Source organism: Micrasema longulum, unplaced genomic scaffold (genome assembly GCF_059751315.1).
Source record: "Micrasema longulum isolate JH-2025_06_02 unplaced genomic scaffold, ASM5975131v1 h1tg001231l, whole genome shotgun sequence".
Taxonomy (NCBI): domain Eukaryota; kingdom Metazoa; phylum Arthropoda; class Insecta; order Trichoptera; family Brachycentridae; genus Micrasema; species Micrasema longulum.
Window position 1 is genome coordinate 137251 of NW_028278418.1, and position 18655 is coordinate 155905.

The 18655-nt window shown below is 30.4% G+C and overlaps 1 protein-coding gene and 1 long non-coding RNA gene across 15 annotated transcripts; one reads left to right on the plus strand and one right to left on the minus strand.

Annotated features, from left to right (window-relative positions):
• Positions 1-13100, minus strand: LOC148276374 (uncharacterized). Of its 13 annotated transcripts, none has more exons than XR_015823755.1 (6): positions 12831-13093; positions 12609-12676; positions 8033-8145; positions 7789-7843; positions 6048-6198; positions 1-1820 (listed from the first exon to the last, which is right to left on the minus strand). It is a non-coding gene; the product is annotated as an uncharacterized LOC148276374 (long non-coding RNA). The 13 variants fall into 13 exon arrangements; XR_015823758.1 differs by having other exon boundaries at positions 8014-8145; XR_015823757.1 differs by lacking the exon at positions 1-1820 and adding an exon at positions 4698-5580.
• LOC148276375 (peroxisomal acyl-coenzyme A oxidase 3-like) lies at positions 6636-18634 on the plus strand. 2 transcript variants are annotated; one of them, XM_088234356.1, is made up of 12 exons: positions 6636-6654; positions 10585-10722; positions 11457-11772; positions 12313-12487; positions 12978-13260; positions 13625-13709; positions 14190-14330; positions 15175-15408; positions 16094-16248; positions 17313-17444; positions 18074-18226; positions 18303-18634. In XM_088234356.1, exons 2-12 carry the CDS (start codon positions 10702-10704, stop codon positions 18408-18410), a joined length of 1803 nt encoding a protein of 600 aa, XP_088090482.1. In that variant the 5' UTR covers positions 6636-6654; positions 10585-10701; the 3' UTR covers positions 18411-18634. The 2 variants fall into 2 exon arrangements, with proteins under 2 accessions (XP_088090482.1, XP_088090481.1); XM_088234355.1 differs by lacking the exon at positions 6636-6654 and adding an exon at positions 9351-9586.
• The last annotated feature ends 21 nt before the right edge of the window (positions 18635-18655 follow it).

Sequence of the window (18655 nt, forward strand, 5' to 3'; positions counted from 1 at the left end):
TACAACTAATTTACTTTTATTTGAATGAATATAAATATACCTACATATAGCGTTTTAACATACCTATTAAAAAAAATAATTATATTTGAGGCAATTGTAGCTGATTTTTATATGCCTCATAGTTGTAAAATGCTGGTAAACTTTTAGGAATGGGTCCAATAATGAGTAATCCATTGGTAGTTGAAGGAGTTGACTGCGGTATAGGAATGTAGGAATCAAACATTTGCTTATCCATTTTTTTTAAATGATTCCAGCTCACCAGTTGTTCACTCATTATTCGGCCATCATCTTCAACAGAATAATGTCTTTGATACATGGCTGGTAAATAATTAGGATTTTGATTATCACGCTTTATTGTTTGACCTAAGTAATTATTACTGTACCTATTGTAAATTGTTTCCGCATCTCTTTCTAATTTGTTACTTTCATACTTATATCTCTTACCCTGTTTGTTTATAACTTTCCAATGTTTACTTTTCAGTACTTGTTTATTCTGAGAGTGTTTTTGTGTTTCAACGATTTGAGTTTTTAAATTGTCATCATTCTTAGCTTTACTGCTATATGGATTTATCCAATAATAGTGGAGTTTAGATTCTGAAGGAACGATTGCATCTTCTAGAGTAAAAGGTATCATGTCAACATGAAAATCTCTAATATTATCTTTTCTACTGATTACACCAATATTTGCTTTATTATGTTTTATTTCAATTTCCGCTTCTTTTTTTACTTTCTTATTTTCAACTTGAATTTCGGATTGGCTATGTTCTGAATCTTGGAAGTGCATTGTATCACGGTTCTTGATAATATCTGTTTCATTATTGATGTATACTTTATCTTGGGAATCTTCTGTAGTATGGTTCTTGGTAATATATATTTCATAGTCATTATTTTCTATATTTCGGGAATCTACCATAGTTTGGTTCTTGTCAACATCTGTTTCATGATTCTTATGTTCTGTAATATTTAGGGAATCTACCAAAATTTGGTTCTTATTAAAATCTGTCTCATGATCCATATGTAGTATATTTGGGGAATCTACCATAGTTTCGTTCTTGTTAAGATTTGTTTCATGATCATTATGTTCAACATCTCTAGAAATGGCTGTAGTTTGGTTCTTTATATCTGTTTCGCGTTTGTTATGTTCTGCATATTGGGAATGTATCGTAGCTCCATTCTTGATTATATCCATTTCAATTTGGGAAATAGCGGAAGATTTATTTTTTAATGTATTTATAATTATGTTTGTTTTATTTAAAGATAAATTATTAAGACTTGTAATCTTATCAACTTCTCTAAGGATCTTTTTAAGAGGTTTAATTCTTACGCGTTTATTTTTTCTGTATCTTAAATTGCTTAGACTTGAAAGACGTCTTTGAAGATTTGTTTTTTTCAAGTCTTTTGTTTTGTTTTGAGATGTAGTTAATTCTGACTGTACTGTACTATTATTATTACTCAGCCCGTTTTCTTTTAATTCTTCTTGATTTACGGAATTGAAATTGAAATGACTATCATAGACACCACCGACCTTTTCTTCTTGTGGACTAGCGTAAACCAAGAATATGTCCTGTCCATAATCATCTTTTGTATTTAGTTTTCGTTCGATCCTTTCTTGTGTTTTGTTATTTTTTTTCGGATAAATATAAGTGACATTTGTATTTTCTTTTGAAATTGATGAATTTAGAAATTCTGCTGTCGTGTTGATATTACCGGAAAAATGGCTGTTGCTATGGTTTTGTGTAGTTATTTTGTTATTTTGAATTGTCACTAATTCTATTCCGTACACCAGACATGGTATGTATAAATATTGGATCAGTTTGAATCTGTAACAATAAGTGCATAGTATTATATTATATTCATTTTAAGTTTAATTATATGATTAACTGAAAGGTTTCATATCATAAGTTATCATCATCATCACCATCACTCCATGTCCGCTCCTTGTTGGAGCATATGGTGTCCACAAAAGGCCTCCATGCAATCTCTATCAGCTGCCAGCTCCTGTGCGTCCTCCCAAGTCAGGTTTGCGTCCCATAGTTCTGACATAAACTGCCAACGATGCCTTGTAAAGTAGGCAAGGGTAGTTAAGGCTCTCAGGAGGCATCCATAACAGACATAGAGTAAAAGATTTTAAAATAGGTACGAAGTACTGTTTATTTGTACCAGGGTTGCATTCAACGAGCATGCATATGGTACCAAAAATTGAAGGGTACAGTACATTAAAAAGTTTGTATTTTAATGTTAACAACCAACATTCGTTTTTAATGGATCCCAATCAGGTTCTTTCCATAAATTTCTCTAAATTTCGACCCATTTATTTCTTTTCACTGGATTTTTAGGAACGAAAAGGCAATATTAACTCACGTTTATTATATTTTTTAAATGTATACCTATCAGTGCACCACTGAACGAAAAGCTTCGCAATTGTAGTTTGACGTTTACAATAAAATACTAATGAACAAATATTTACCAATGAAAAGTTTCACAATTTTTTTTTTACAATGTTTATCCAAAAGCTTTTTACATGCTTTTATGACAAAAGTAGGCATGTTTGTTTCGATGCTAAACGTCACGCCTAGCTGGCGGTCGAAGAACAACTAAATCGGCGTTGGGCATGAGTTAAGTGTCATAATTTTTGAGGGCTCAGGGCATGGCTATGTATTAATATGTCAATGTTTTCAAATGTCAAATGTGATTATCGTGATCATAATGCAACAATTACGTAGGATTACTGGCAAATTAATAGTGAATTATTCAATAAGTTATAAGCGAAAAATATATTGTATAAGTTATAAGTGAAATACTCCTATAAAATAGATGTGGAATTATGTATGAAAGTAAAATCTTATAACCTAACACTGTCACAGTGAAATAAATGTTTGTAAGTCGGTCGGCCTCGCGGTGTAGTGGTCAGCGCGTTTGCCTACCATGCGAGAGGTCTCGGGTTCGATTCCCGACAAGGTTGAAATGAAATATCTATTATAGTAAGACTGATCATCTTACCTTCATGTAACAAAAATGATCAAGATATGCTGCAATTGGTGTACCAATGCATTGCCCTATGCACCATAAGGTGCGGAAAGGGAATGATGATGAAATCGGATCGCATTTTGGCGTTGTTAATGTTTTAATTGAACAGTGTGGATAGAAAATGAAATATTCATAAATTAATATTAAATTTCTTTTTATTGTTGAAATCGTAAATCGAAAAACTCGTACAAAGTGTGTTAAACAGAAATGTATGGAACGCGGGCGGCACATCTTACTTCCCCCTTCGCACTCCTGGTTAAACCCCTGCAGAAGCAAGCAATCATTTGGTTTTACTTAATTTAAAAAAAAAAATGTTTTTGACCAAATTTTTTTTTTTCTTAAATAAATATTTGCGTTCTTATGATTTACCCAAATATTTAATTTTGAGGGCCATTTTCAACGAGTTGTAAATAACTCACTATTAGAAAATGGAATCAAGTTGGGGTAGAGTGGGATTCGAACCACAGACCTTTGGTCCGTGAGTCCGAGACACTAGCCACAGGACCACAACCCGATTTTAATATGTCAATATGTCTTCTTGCCATACCGATCATCGTGGTTCTGGATGTGACAAGGTTTAAAAAACATACTGTATATCTAAATTATTTGCAACAGAGGGAAAACATCTTTGAAAAGGAAATATGGAAGTCTAGGTGTTTACAGGTCTTGTGGCCTGTCATTGGCTGATTTATGTGGCCACTTCACAACTGTGTAACATTCACCATTCTGCCTATGTTTAAATATCACATTTCTCCAACTCTTCTATCTGTTGATTTTTGTGAAGTATGTTTATTTTTTAAATACCTTATTTGCCCCACAAACAATCAAATGCCGACCTTTTTAAATATTTCGCCCCCTGTCTCTTCAAGATTTTACTTATTCACAAACGAAAGTAGATTTTATTCTATATGAATAATTTTAAAATAAAAAAACATTACAAATAAATAAGTTAACCAATTAACTGATTTCTAACATTGGAATATGGAATCTGTTCACTTTTAAGATTCAAGTTCTGTTTGCTTGTTTATTAAATGTACTAATTTAATAAACAAGCAAACTACTGTTTTATTATATAAATAAAACACGAGTGATACTTTAATCCACAAATTTGGAATATCCAGTGACCGGTTTCATCGCTTTCGCGACATCTTCGAGACTGGTATCTTTATTAAAAAGTTAAATGTATTTATACAGAACAGAGGTAAGGATACATAATTCAAAGTTATATGTAAGTAAATTAAATAAAGTTATTTTTATCTTAAGGATCATTATCAACTAATTTTCTATGGGTTAACTAATGAATTGACATAATGCTATTTTAATGAGTTTAAGTATTTTTTTTTTTTTTTAATTTATTTATTTTTTATTTTTCCGAAACCGGTCACTGGATATTCCAAATTTGTGGATTAAAGTATCACTCGTGTTTTATTTATATAATAAATTACAATGAACTTCCATCAAGAATTTTCACTTACAAACTTAAATGTTTTAAACTACTGTTTATAAATATTTAATTAAAGCATATTATATCTGTACCTCGGAGGCAGACGGATGCAAATCCAGAATTTGATGAAATGACATTTTGATTTTCGTATCCAGTTTATGATAATGTCCACTGATTTTGAAGAAATGTAAGTCTTATAATTAAAGAACCAATGTATTAGCTGTGTGGATTTAAATATAAATATGTATTATTTTATCTATATTTTTTTAGACACCATAAGTATATATTAAATCATGTAAATGAATGCCTCGACACGGGTTGTGCCCAGTGAGGTATTCATATAAAAAAATAAGTGTTATGTAAAACGTGAAATAAAATAATAAATTAAGATACTGAAAATATAAATTAATGCTACAAATCATTAATAATCACTTAGAGAAAGTAGATTCTTTAGGCTTTTGTCGAACATTTGACGTTTGGATTTGACAGATATTATGTAATAACATAAAAACAAATATTAAGATATGCTGCGGTAGTGCCCTATGTATCATTAAGTGCGGAAAGGAAATAATGATGATGCTGATGATGCCTAAATTTATGTATACAATACATAAATGGAAAAATCTTATTTGTTTTTTGTAAATGATCATAATTCTTGAGAAAAAATAAAAAAACTCAACTAAAAATTCAACTTTATATTTTTTTTAAATGAGCTTACCCACTAATCGTTTTCATTTTCACGAATATTAAATTAAAAACACTTCATTTCGGAGCAAATGCTTAATTACAAATGGTTTATGGGTAAGTTGGAATCTAGTTAAAATCATGAAGATCTGTAATGTAGCAATATATTATTAATTACCATACCCCCTAACCAGGATGTAATGTTCTGCACATTGAGAAATTGCCCACATTCTATAGACCATGCTTGGTTTCAAAATGATAATTGTGAAAGTTTCAGTTAATTTCATAATCAGTAGACACTGCTTGTTTTGTGTCATAATTTGCAAAACCCTAGAACTATACAATAATCTTTTTTTTTATGAGCTTTGCATAAAAAATGACATTTTAAATCTTAAGAGATTATACTAAACTTATTGAAATGTAACCTAAAAAAAAAATAACCAAAGTCAATAAACAATTTAAGATTGTACATAAGACATTAGACATAAGGAGAACTATTAAAATAATTGTGAAGTTCAGACATAAATATTTTTTTGTGATAAATACTAATTTGATTTTTTAGATAACAAGTCGGCCTCGTGGTGTAATGGCCAGCTTGTTTGCCTACCACGCAAGAGGTCTCAGGTTCGATTCCCGACATGGTCGATATGAAATATTTATTTACAAGAGTGTTTATACACCGGAATATTTCATAGTCCCTGGACTGGTACCTGAAGCGTAAGACTGATCATCTTACCTTCATGTAACAAAAATGATCAAGATACGCTGCAATTGGTGTGCCAATGCAGTGCCCTATGCACCATTAAGTGTGGAAAGGGAATGATGATGAATATTTGTGACATATTGTTTTTAGCTTGATTAATATTAAGCTAATCTGAAATTTTATACTCACATAGGTGCTGTCTGTGACAATGCGCGCAAAATGTTAGGATTTGTTCTCCGAACAGCGAAGGTGTTCTTAGGCTTCTTTATAACTCATTGGTGCGAAGCCGACTTAAGTGTGGATCTCTGATCTGGGCGCCTTACAAGTTGAGCTGGGCTCCCTTCGGCAAATTAAAATACATACTTGGAATGAAGAGGTGCCTATAAGCTTGAAAGCTGTCTGTTTGACTTGGAAACTTTATCTCTCATTGTCAGCAGCTTACAAAAGTTAAAGTGCATTCAGCGAGCAATGGAAAGACAAATGTTGCATCACTCTGTGATTATAGGGAAAAAAGGAGATTAGATACCAAACAAAGGTTAGCAATATCACACAAAGAACAGTTAATCTAAAATGGCAGTGTGCGGGACACGTGGCGAGACAAGACAGTTTTAGATGGTCGCCTAGAATCCCGAAGTAAGGGCATTGGAACAGCAAAAAAGGCGTATGAAGACCACAAAAATAGTGTACAGATGACATTGTCAAGCCTACAGGCAGAAGAAGACAGAACATATTGGAAGAGTTTTGACGAGGCCTGTGTCCAGCAGTGGAACAAATATGGGTAGCGGAAAGTAATTAAGTAAGTATATTGTATGTTTGAATTGAATTCCATTTTATTCTGTTGGATATACACACTACACACATATATGCCCATTAGTTATTTATTATAAATAGAATTATGTATAAATCTGTCAGCCTCATGATGTAGTAGTCAGCGCGTTTGTCTGCCATGCAAGAGATCTCAGGTTTAATTCCTGACATGGTTGACATGAAATATTGATTAAAAAAGGTGTTCACTCAAATATTTCATAGTCCGGACTGGCACCTGAAGTGTAAGACCGACTGTCTTACCTATGAGTAACAAACATTATCGAGGTGCGATTGGTGTATCAACGCAGTGCCCTATGCACCATTAGGTGTGGAAAGGGAATGACGATGATAAATAAAACTTAAAAACAGTTTATTATTTTAAGGTAAACTTTTTCTCTGAAGAGCTTCAGAAATAGTTCTTAATAAAATTATTTTAATATTATTAATATTGATTTAGTAATTGCAAGTTGTGTGTGTGTGTTGCAACCAGTTGTCATTTTAGGGGGAGTACATTCTTAGAGGTGAGGGTCAGTGCTATGCAAGCTTCTGACGCCACTGCGACCTATGAAGATCTATTGTGACGAGGCGGTGTACATATTGGCTAACCAAATGACAAAATGTGTCTATATTGTAAAATGGCCAATCGTCAATTAGCCATATTGTTAACATTTGGCATTTTAATTTGGCCATCCGCATTCAGCCGCTTTGTAAGTTGGCGAAGATTTGAGATATTTTAGAGAGAGCATTAGGGTGATCAATATAATAATATTATTTACTATTTTTAAAAGGAAACACATTTATTTCGGAAATGATAATGCATACAGTTAGGTTTGTATTTCCTGCTAATTTTAATAAAACAATAATTGTTTTGTTTTTGTACTTATTTTGCTATATAAAATTAGGTTAGGTTAGTATGGGTTGGGTAAAAAATTTATTTGTATTACTTGACTTAATCCAACCAATCCTAATCACCTTGCTTCACACCTTACCTAACCCAACCTCACTTAAAAAAATAAATACAAAAATAGTTACAAAACAAATAAAAAAATAACATATCAAACTTTTGTTTGGTTGGTATTTCATGCACCGGGTATTTTTTTCTAAATAATATGGTAATACTCACTGGCTTTATTCATCCGGTCATATTTCTTCTCCCAGTAGTATTGAGTGGATGCCTGCTGCAACATGTACAAACATAAAATCAGCCCCTAGACAATATGATATATGCAATAATTGAACGTAGGCATAATAATAAATATGAACACAGGCATAATAGAGAAAAATATAACATGGCAATTTCTATTGGAAAAAAAAATGTATGACTTCCAAAATACCAATAATATATAACCTGACTGTGGAGAACTAACCCATAGATTAGGTCAGCACCTTCACATATTTAGGGATAGACCTGGTCGGAGGAGCTGATCTGTGTGAGGAAATACAAGCCCAAGTCAACCAGGCAGCTGCTGTCTCTGGTGCTCTAAAATCCACGATATGGAAAAATAAAGATATGGCAGTTAAGAGTAAGATGAGAATCTATAAAGCATGCATAAGACCAATAATGATATACGACATTGAAGCAAGGGCAGTCACAATCAGGACTAAATAAGTATTGAGGACTTCCGAGATGAAGACCCTGAGGATAATTGCAGGTAAATCTCTAAGAGATTGCATGTGAAACACCAGAATTAGAGAGATATGTGAGGCTGGTGACATTGCAAGATGGAGTAGACAGCAAAAGAGGGACTGGTACGGTCATGTCCAATGAGTGGAAACCACCATACTCTCTTATCTTGCACTGCATTATCGGCCTTACTGGTCTCTACCTCTTGGAAGGCCTCCCAAAAGATGGAAGGACAGCTAGAAATCCACCTAACAGGAAGAACGGCACTATGGAGAACAGAACACATAGATATATAGCAAGGAAGAAGAAGAAGATAATACAAAAAAATACAACCTAGAGTTTTAGCTAAATTTCATATTTGTCAATAATTTATTTGAAACAAAAAATAAAAGAAAGGACGGTCAATGCCTTTTCAGTCAAGAACTTTGATATTTGTGGTGTTCAAAAGTCAACATTTATTCATTCAGTCTTATTCACCAGTTAAAATATATTTTAATCAACTTCACGCATTGTACTGATTTAATTTAAATGTACTTAAGTTGAACTTTAGCAAGTATTAGTTCATTGTTTTCAAATTTTTGTTAATAATTAGACAGATTCTCAATATTTAAAATTATAAATATTAGTTTTTAAAATGCATATATATTTTTTTAAATAAAACTTGGGGAGGAAAAGAATATTGAAAAATCACATAAATATATTTAAATATGAAGGGTTTAATGTTTAGTTGTTTATATTTATTAATGTAAATTAACAATGTGATTAGACATGTTAGGAAAAGTGAGTTCTTTTTAAAAATATATTAAATAATAATAATATCTATGTTTATTAACAAAAATTACAATTTCTTTATCTACTACATATTTTAGGTAATATGAATATTTATACTTCTATTTGAATATTTTAATCTAAAATATTTTATTTCAATTTCTATGGGCACATGTGGATATTAAGACTACTATTATTACTATTATTAAAGACGGTTAGTAACTTGTCTTGAATTTTTTTGGTTCATTAAATTTATTAGAAATATTTTTAGAATCTGTTGAATACTTTAACAATGGAATATGTTCAAATTTGCAACAACATCATTTTCACCATTAGCTTTGCGCCTTTGCTAGTAGTTTATCGTGCCTACAGCTTTAAATATTAATTTACTAATATGGAGCACAACACAATTAAAGATATTCTTCCTGATTTTCCGTTAGGACCACTAACAGAATATCGAAACAAAGCTTCATTTCACTGGAGAAATATGAAATTAGCAATTGACAGCGAGTATATTATCAGATATAAAGTAAGTGCACCCGACCTTAAGTATAAAATAAAAATATAAAACCTTAACTCAAATACAAAATTATGGAATTGATGCATGATGTCGGAAAAATAAAGTTATTTTAATGCTAAGTATCTGAAATTAATTAGTGATAATAAAAAAAAAAATTAAAATGTTTAGATGGTGAAGTCAGCCTTCCCGGAATCCTTAACCTAGCCGGACTGAAGGGGGGGATTAGAATCCCCCATAGACCGATTTTAATTCAATAATTCGTGTAATATTAAAGCTAATTGCTATCATTTTTTGTAATCCTGAAAATAACAGAAAGAAGCATTTTCCTATTTTTGTTTTTAAATTTTAAAATCGTTTTATATTAAAACAAAAAAAATACGTAAATAATACAAGGGTCGATTTCACTTTATGTACATTAGCATTCAGTAAACGAACAAAAATTAACAAAATACACGAACGAGTAAAATATGTATACATGAAAACATGAATAAATTATTGCTAGATCATAAACATTTCCAAATTTTTATTTTCGTGACGCATATACAAGTAGGCGCTGGATTAATTGTTTGTTGCTGCTGTTTTTTTATTTTTATTGTATCTTCAAGAAAAAAGCTTTTAGCTAAAAAGCAGTAATTTCCACATTATGTGTTTATTTTTAACTTAACTATTTTATATTATTATTAGTGGAGTTAATTTTTTACATCTTTGTTTGTCAAAAAATTTGTATGTTCAAAAGAAAATGTGTACTGTAGGGAATTCACATTATGAATTTATTTTTTATTTTTTATAGGCAGTCCAAGTACTCATCACATTGTATTATTTATAGTTCTTTACAGCATTAGGGAAAAAATCCAGAAGATATTCATTAATAGAAGTAAAGGAGGGAGCGAATTAATGGGATATCTATGTTACTCGATAAGTAATACTTTTGGATTCTGAAGACCACTGGAATTCATAATAATTCCTAACCTAATTATAATGAAATATTATTATCTCTTGTATTTTAGCATAACATTTGGTCGTTATTGGAAAAACATGATGTCAACAATCAATTTGCAAACACATTGACATTGGATGACCAACGGCGTATTGCACAGAGACGAGTCCGTCTAATAAGCTCAAAAATGCATTTGAAATTCGATGAGGTGAAGTATTTTATATCATAAAAAAATAATATTATTTCGTGTTCATTTGAATGTCATCACAGTATCACTGAATAGTACACAGTATATTATACTCATATATTTTACATGATTTAAAAAATAAAAAGTTTTCATTAGAGATGGGCGTTTCGGTTATTTAAAAGGAGTAGCGGTAACAGTTACTGCTTCACAAATTAAACTGTTTTGTGACAGCAGTGTGGCAAAACTCGTGGCCACCCTCCTCCAGGATCCCACTTTTTTGTTTCGCTTTAGGAGTCACAGTAATTATCATGGAATAAAAATCTGATCTATCCTGGGGGGGGGTGGGGGTGGCCATAGTTTTGCCCATGATGCGTAAAACTGTTTTTTTTAGAAACAGTTTCACGAAGCAGTTTGATATATGAATTAATAATATCCTGATTAGTTTTTCTTTACAGTAACTGTTTTATTTTTTTGTAAAATTGTTTCAGCTGTTTTGGGAGAATGACTGTTATAAAATAACTTTATCATTCTTTCACCAGCTCTAGTTTTCATTGTTTGGATCATAAAATGCCTAAGAGTATTTTCAAAATGGTTCTACGTAATTAGTACATAATAGTAATAATGTATGTGGAAAATATATACAAGAATTGGCACCCTTTTTATATTGTTTACAAATTGTGAAAAAACCAACAATTATCGACATTTACTTGTTTATGTACCTATGAAATTTAAAAATTAATGTTATTTTTTTATAGTTTTATGATGTGCCTGAAGTTCACTCAGCTTGGATCGAAGCGATCAATTTATTTGATCTGAATGCAGCTGCTTGTTTTGGTTTAAGTCACAGACTGTTTGTATATGTTTTAAGATACATTGGAACAGATAGGCACAAGAAATATGCAACAGCTGCTGAAAATGATGAACTGGTTGGTTGCTTTGCCCTTACAGAGTTAGCACACGGGTCAAACACTAAAGGACTTCGAACTACAGCCACATTTGACCCCACCACGAGGGAATTTATTTTACATACACCTGATTTCAAAGCAGCCAAATTCTGGTCGGGATTACTAGGTAAGTTCTTTATTATTTCATTTTAAAATGTTAAGAAATACACGGAAGAGTAAGGTATTATAAACATACTTGATCAGTGATTTTTAACTTACGTAAACTTTATATGTTTCAAGATCCTGTATAAAATATATACATTCAAATTGTGTATTTATCATATATTTTTTAATTTAACTTACAAATATATTATTAATTCAAATTAAATCCAGCGTATCAAGCCACAGAATCAAAAAAATAATAATATGAAGATGCTGTGCATTTCAAAAGTAAAGTCACTTTAGATTTTCAAATGCACATTTTTGTTTGGAATTAATGGAATATTTGCTAATTGAATTATATTAAGGTATAATTTGCATATTTTGTTTAAAAAATAAATTATTGTGTACATGTTATTATTGTGTTTTTTACACTGTAAACGCAAGTTTCCCAGGACGGGCACTGTTTTAAATTTCTATATGGCAGTTTGTAAAACCTAACTAACCTCTGCATAATAAAAAACATACTTAAATGAATATAAATGTAATTGAAGCATTTTGAAAATAGGTAAAAGGGCTACACATGCACTTGTTTATGCAAATCTCATTACAAAAGAAGGCAAAAATGAAGGGATCCATCCATTTATTGTGCCAATACGTAGCACTCATACCCTGAAGGCTTTTCCTGGTGCGACAGTCGGTGACATGGGTGAAAAGATTGGTTTAAACGGTCTCGATAATGGGTATGTTTTATAATCTGTTTAAATATTTATTGAAGTGAATTTTATGATAATCTTATATGTAGTTTCGTTTTGTTTCAAAATTCAAACATACCCTTAGCAACTAAGCAAAGATTTAACTTACCATTTATCGTGGCACCATCCCCAGAAACTAGGTTTATGTAATTAGGTTATTGAAATTTATCAATCATTCTGTAAGTAGTTTTGAACCATTTTTAGAATAAATAAAAAGCATAAAATATTATTTACTTATCCCAAGTGGATTATAAAATTCTGTTGGAACTTCAAGACCTATCGAAGAAGACAATTATTAATACATTTATTATAATGATAATATATAACGTACATCAACGTATAAATTAATCAGTGTAAATTCACAGTTAGTGAAAAAAAAATGTTTCCATTTGATATTGTTTTGGTCCTCTATCTTTGGCGAAAAATTAGTAAATTCATTGGTAATATTATTATCAACTGGATTTTTGTACTTTTACAGGTTTCTGCTTCTAGAACATTATAGAATTCCAGCAGAAAATTTACTAAATAAACATGCAGACATTGATGAAAATGGAGATTATGTTTCTATGTTTGAAAATCCAAATTTCCGCTTTCTTTCTTCACTGTCAATTTTGTCTATGGGTCGCGTTCAACTAACTGGATCAAGTACTTGTGCATTGCAAAAGGCAATCACAATAGCTGTCCGATATTGCGCTATAAGGCGGCAATTTGGACCGAGTGATTCCCAAGAAGAATTTTCTATTTTGGAATATCAACAAATGGTAACTGTTTTTTTTTATTTATTAGGCAGGAGAATGAATCTCCATTGAGGGTTTCTTTCAAACTAATTTGAATGATTCAAATACCTTTTTGTAGTTCTGTAACTATATTTTAAACCTTCTATCTTACATAATCTCTATCTGGACTTCATAGTATTTATGGCACTGAATTGATACCCTGTGCATAAAGCAAGTGTCTTATCCATTCTAACACGAGGTTGCGCTGCTTTCCTTTCTTCATTCTTTAAATGCTTTAAGAAATATTTAGATTTTATCAAGTGGCAAGCATGTCAACTTTATTTGAATGTGAAATTTATTTGTAAACTCACAATAGTACAATATAGATACATTTTTTTTTCTGAGGCAGCAATGTCGACTGATGCCATACCTAGCAGCCGCTTTTGCAATGAGGATATTTGCTAATTGGTTTATACACATTCATACAGTTAATGGTAAATACACTTTTTATAAAATTATAATCATCATCAATCCCTTATCCACACCAAATGGTGCATAGGGCAGTGAATTGATAAAGTTAATGCTGCATATCTTGATATACCCATGACATACGACTGATCAGTCTTATGCTAAATTATAAATAATACTTACAATAACACTTTTGTTAGCTAAAATCATCAAAACAGTTCTTAAGTAATTTCAGAAAGATTAATCACAATTTGAGAAAAAATAATTTATTTATGTAAATTAAAAAAAATTCTAAATGTAGCCAAAAGGAGAAGAACATCCTACTCATTTTTCCATGTGTTTTTTAACACCCCTATTAATGTAATTTATTTTTTTACTTGAGGTAATTGGAAACCTATAAGAAATAGTAAAAAGTCTTCATCATTTACTCTGGTAAATTTTGATATAAATTCAGTTGGAGTTAAAGGAGTTGGAATTTATAATGTATTAATGTATGGTTTTTCCAGAAACGACACCTGTCAGAGATTTTAATCGTGATCTTGAAATACACGGAGTTTCGGCAGCTACAAAAGCCGGTGTAACATGGTGCGTTAGAGATGGTCTTCAAATGTGTCGTGAAGCTTGTGGAGGGAATGGCAATTTACATAGTATGGCACTTATGATTTCTTGTAATCTATAGATATTTATGCTTTGCTTGATTAAGACAAGTCTACCCAGTGGTGATATTGGATCTATGCACAAAGTCGACTGATTCTAAAATGGGTTAACATCAATTTATATTTTTTATGAGTCCCTATTTACACCAGTTTATTCTTATGGAAAGAGTTATTAATGCTGTTTATAAGCCTCACTGGTTTTGGTTACAAAAGTGATTTTTTGCAGCAAAAATAAAGTGTATGTTTAATTGCAGTAAAAATTATTGATTATAGTGGAAATTCTAAAAATAAAAAAAAATGTATTTAATATTTAAATAATTGTTTTTCGTAACACTATTTTCAGATTGTAAAAAAAAGTAGTAAAAATTAGAACTACAGCTGCTTTTTAAGCTAGCAACACTCAGTTACTAGTGGCATGTTTTGACAAGGTCACAACATTCCATTTCTGTACTGAATTCACTTATTATTTTTGTTGGTGCTATATTTCAAAAAGGGATCACAGTAATCACATAATGTAATCCCACTGTTACCATTATTAATTCCTGTATTTATAATTAGCCTTAGAAAGAAAAAAAATACATAATTAATGGTCACCTAATGCTGTTTTGATAATGTTGCTATTAGAAGAAACCACAATAACACTAGCACCCTAAATTTTAAATACTATTTTTGACAAACTGTACTTAAACCTTTTTTGAAATGGATCGTATTTAGTGTCCTTAAAATGTGCAGGGCAGAATAATTTATAAACTTTGTTATTTTTTATTACTGGGTGCAGTAAAGTGAGTAAGATTTTGTAAAACAATTTTTAAGATAGATTTTTTTTTCATTTCAGGGGCCTCATTCGGAGCATTGCGTAATGATAATGATTTAAATTGCACTTACGAAGGGGATAATCATATTTTACTACAGCAAACAAGTTATTGGCTACTTAACATATTGAGAGACATTGAAAATGGAAAAACCATTGATACGCCTTACAAAACAACCAATTTCTTAAATGATTATTACAAAATTATAGCATACAAATCTGATTATCTCACAAAAGAAAACATATTGGATGTTGAAAGTAAGTTTTGCACATTTTTTGTGTCTTAACAGCTTTGAAATTAACCAGTTTTTTTTTGTTAAGGCACCCACAAAACATTAAAATAATACTAAGTACTCCAACACCAAAACAATATTCACAAAAAATAAAACAAGTAAATACTTGTAATAATCATATAATGTTACATGTTACAAAGGTAGTATGATTCAAAATGCAATGACCACTAAAACGGACGACCTGACATCATGTCCGACATATTATAACACAGTGGTTGGCATGTTAGAGTGTTTAAGATCCCGTGTTTGATTATCAATAAGGTTGGCAATGAAAACTGTATTTATTGTGTGGTAGAATTCCATATTTAATTTGGTAATGTATCCAAAATAAAACAAGTTTATTGGATTATAATTCTACTTTATTTTTTATAAAATATACAAAGGGTATATTGTGACGTGTTTCGTTTTGTTAGGAAATTTTCAACAAAAAAAAAGTAGAATTATAATCCAATAAACTTGTTTTATTTTAAATACATTACCAAATTAATGAAAAGTGTGTTTTAAATTCTCCTTTTTTGCAAAAATATTTCCATCAATTGGTATCTGATGATAGGTCTGATCTTGTTGGCATCTTACAAAATGATCAAAAATACTTATGCTGTACAGTTTATTTTTCAAGATTTAAAATAAATTTGTCACTTCATTTCTAGCACTGCTAAAAACATATAGATGGCTCATTTGTCATGATTTGACTTTGACATCTGAAAAAGCAAAACAACTACAAAAAGACGGAAAGGACAAATTTACTGTTAGAAATGAAACCCGAACATTCTATGGTGATAGTATATCTATGTTATTTTCTGAGGTAATTACAAAAAAATATTAGACATAATATATGTCATAATTATATACCTTACATTTCAATTAAAAATATTTTTAGTTGACTTCTTTGTGCCTATCCATGTCACTACAAGTGTGGACTCAGCTTTTTTTTATTTTTACAATTTTGAAAATATGTAGGGTGGGTGCTATAGTAATTGGACTTTATAAATCTAATGGTCAAAAATGAGTAAATTTAAGAAATTAACTTCACCATAAAATGAACACTTTTTTGTGTGTTTTTTTCTTAAAAATAACACATTATATATATTTTTTTGGACCATTAGATGTAGAATGTCCAATTCTATAGCACCCACCCTATCTTATACAGATTGTCATAGTGATCAGATGATGTAAATAGATGTGTAATTAATGTAAGTGTAAATATTATTTTATGCACTAATTGTAATATAAGCTAAGAAATAAATAATCAAAATATGTATTATAAGATCGCTAAATAACACAGAATAAAAAAAAAGCAAAGGATGAATTGCAATACTAGGTAAAGTGAATTTCTCAGACTCATCAGGAAATCCCTGTTAAATCAAAAAACCTGGATTTTTTAAATGTTCTTTATTCCTACTCATGTTTCTGATATTCAAATAGTAACCTTTTTTATTGGTATTACGGCCGTTACAAGGCAGGAAAATATTGTGTTACTTTGCGTAGGTTGTTTACTATGATAAAACAATTTAGTTAGTCTAGTTTTATATTTATTCTTATTTGAAAATTTAAATAAGGAAGAGGAGAAGGAATACAAATTGTATCATAATTCCCAGATAGCAGTAAAACTTGGCACAAACTTGATTTAAGATTGATAGAAGGTTGAAAAGGAAAATTTGACGCTCGTTTTTTATAGGTCAATATTTTTGTTCACATAGCATACCTGAAATCTGGATACATAAATATTCATCAATAATGAGTACACATGGACTCAAAGCATTTAATGAATTGTTTATGATAATACTTTTTTTAAATGTATAATGAATTTTGTATGTATAACTTTGTTTTACACAGTATCACATTACTTATGCTTGATCTTTTTTGCAGTATATTATACTTGAAACATTTTACAAATTCACTTTAAGTGTCAAAGATCAATGTTCAAAGGATGTGTTCATGAAATTGGTATCTTTATATGGCTCTTGGAATTTGGAAAAATACCTGGGAACTCTGTATATGGTTGGTTAACTTATTATGAACTAAAAAAAATGGAACATTTTAAGTTTAAAAATTTAAACTAATTAGAGTTCAGGCCGATAGTGAAAAAGTTATGATAAAGTTTATTATTACAATTTCCATAACCTAATTGTGAAAATTTTACTTTTGTAAATCAAAATGATCTTACCTGTTGCTTGATAAAGTTACTCAGAAATCTCATTACAAAACAATGCATGACATATGTAATATCCAACAGATATTTATTTAAAATATTCTAAATTGAGATACAATTTAAATTTGTTGCTCAGAGGAGGGAAACATTTTTGAGAAGGAATGTGGAAGTCTAGCACATTTACAGGATCTGTCAAATAAATATAATTATTCATTTTTATAAAATTTATATTTTCAAGCAGAGCAGAGTTTGAATTTCGGACCTCTGATCCACAGTCCGCAACTCTACCAATACCTACACCTTTTAAAAAAACATTAAGGATTCTTACGTTATTGTCTATGTATACATTGCATAATAAGTCAAACAAAGCAGTAAATTACAAAACAAATTATAAAATTTTGTTATAATTTATACAAGTCAAATTACATATAAATTGAATTACAAATAAAATTACTATCGATGCTCATATTTTTTAAAGAATGGATACTACTCAAAGGATGAAGGCATTTTACTGCGAAATTCCATAGTAGAATTATGTGGCGTAATTAAACCAGAAGCTGTTTCACTTGTGGATGTCATTTCTCCACCAGATTATATGCTCAACTCTATTCTGGGAACAAGTGATGGAATGGTATAAAATTTTCTTACTGTCAGTATTGAGCACAACATTTTCATTTAAGGAAACTAATGATGTATTCCTTTTCTAGATCTATGAGAACATCCAATCCGATCTCTTTTCCAATCCCGATGTAATGACGCGTCCATCTTGGTGGACTGATATTATTGCATCACCAAAAATACCATCAAATTTATAACATGGAAATATATGTACTCCATGTTGTTAATCCTCATTGTTATAATCCTTATTAAAGTTAAATACATTATAATATAACCTAATACAATTCTAATCTTATACCGATATGAAGAAATTAACTTTATTGTTAAATTTTAGGTGTTGGTAATTTTTAATATGTCACAAAAATATATAATACGAGAAAAAAAAGTTTTTTCATTAAAAATATAAATATTCGAAATGGCATTTCGCAAGTTTTCTACTGTT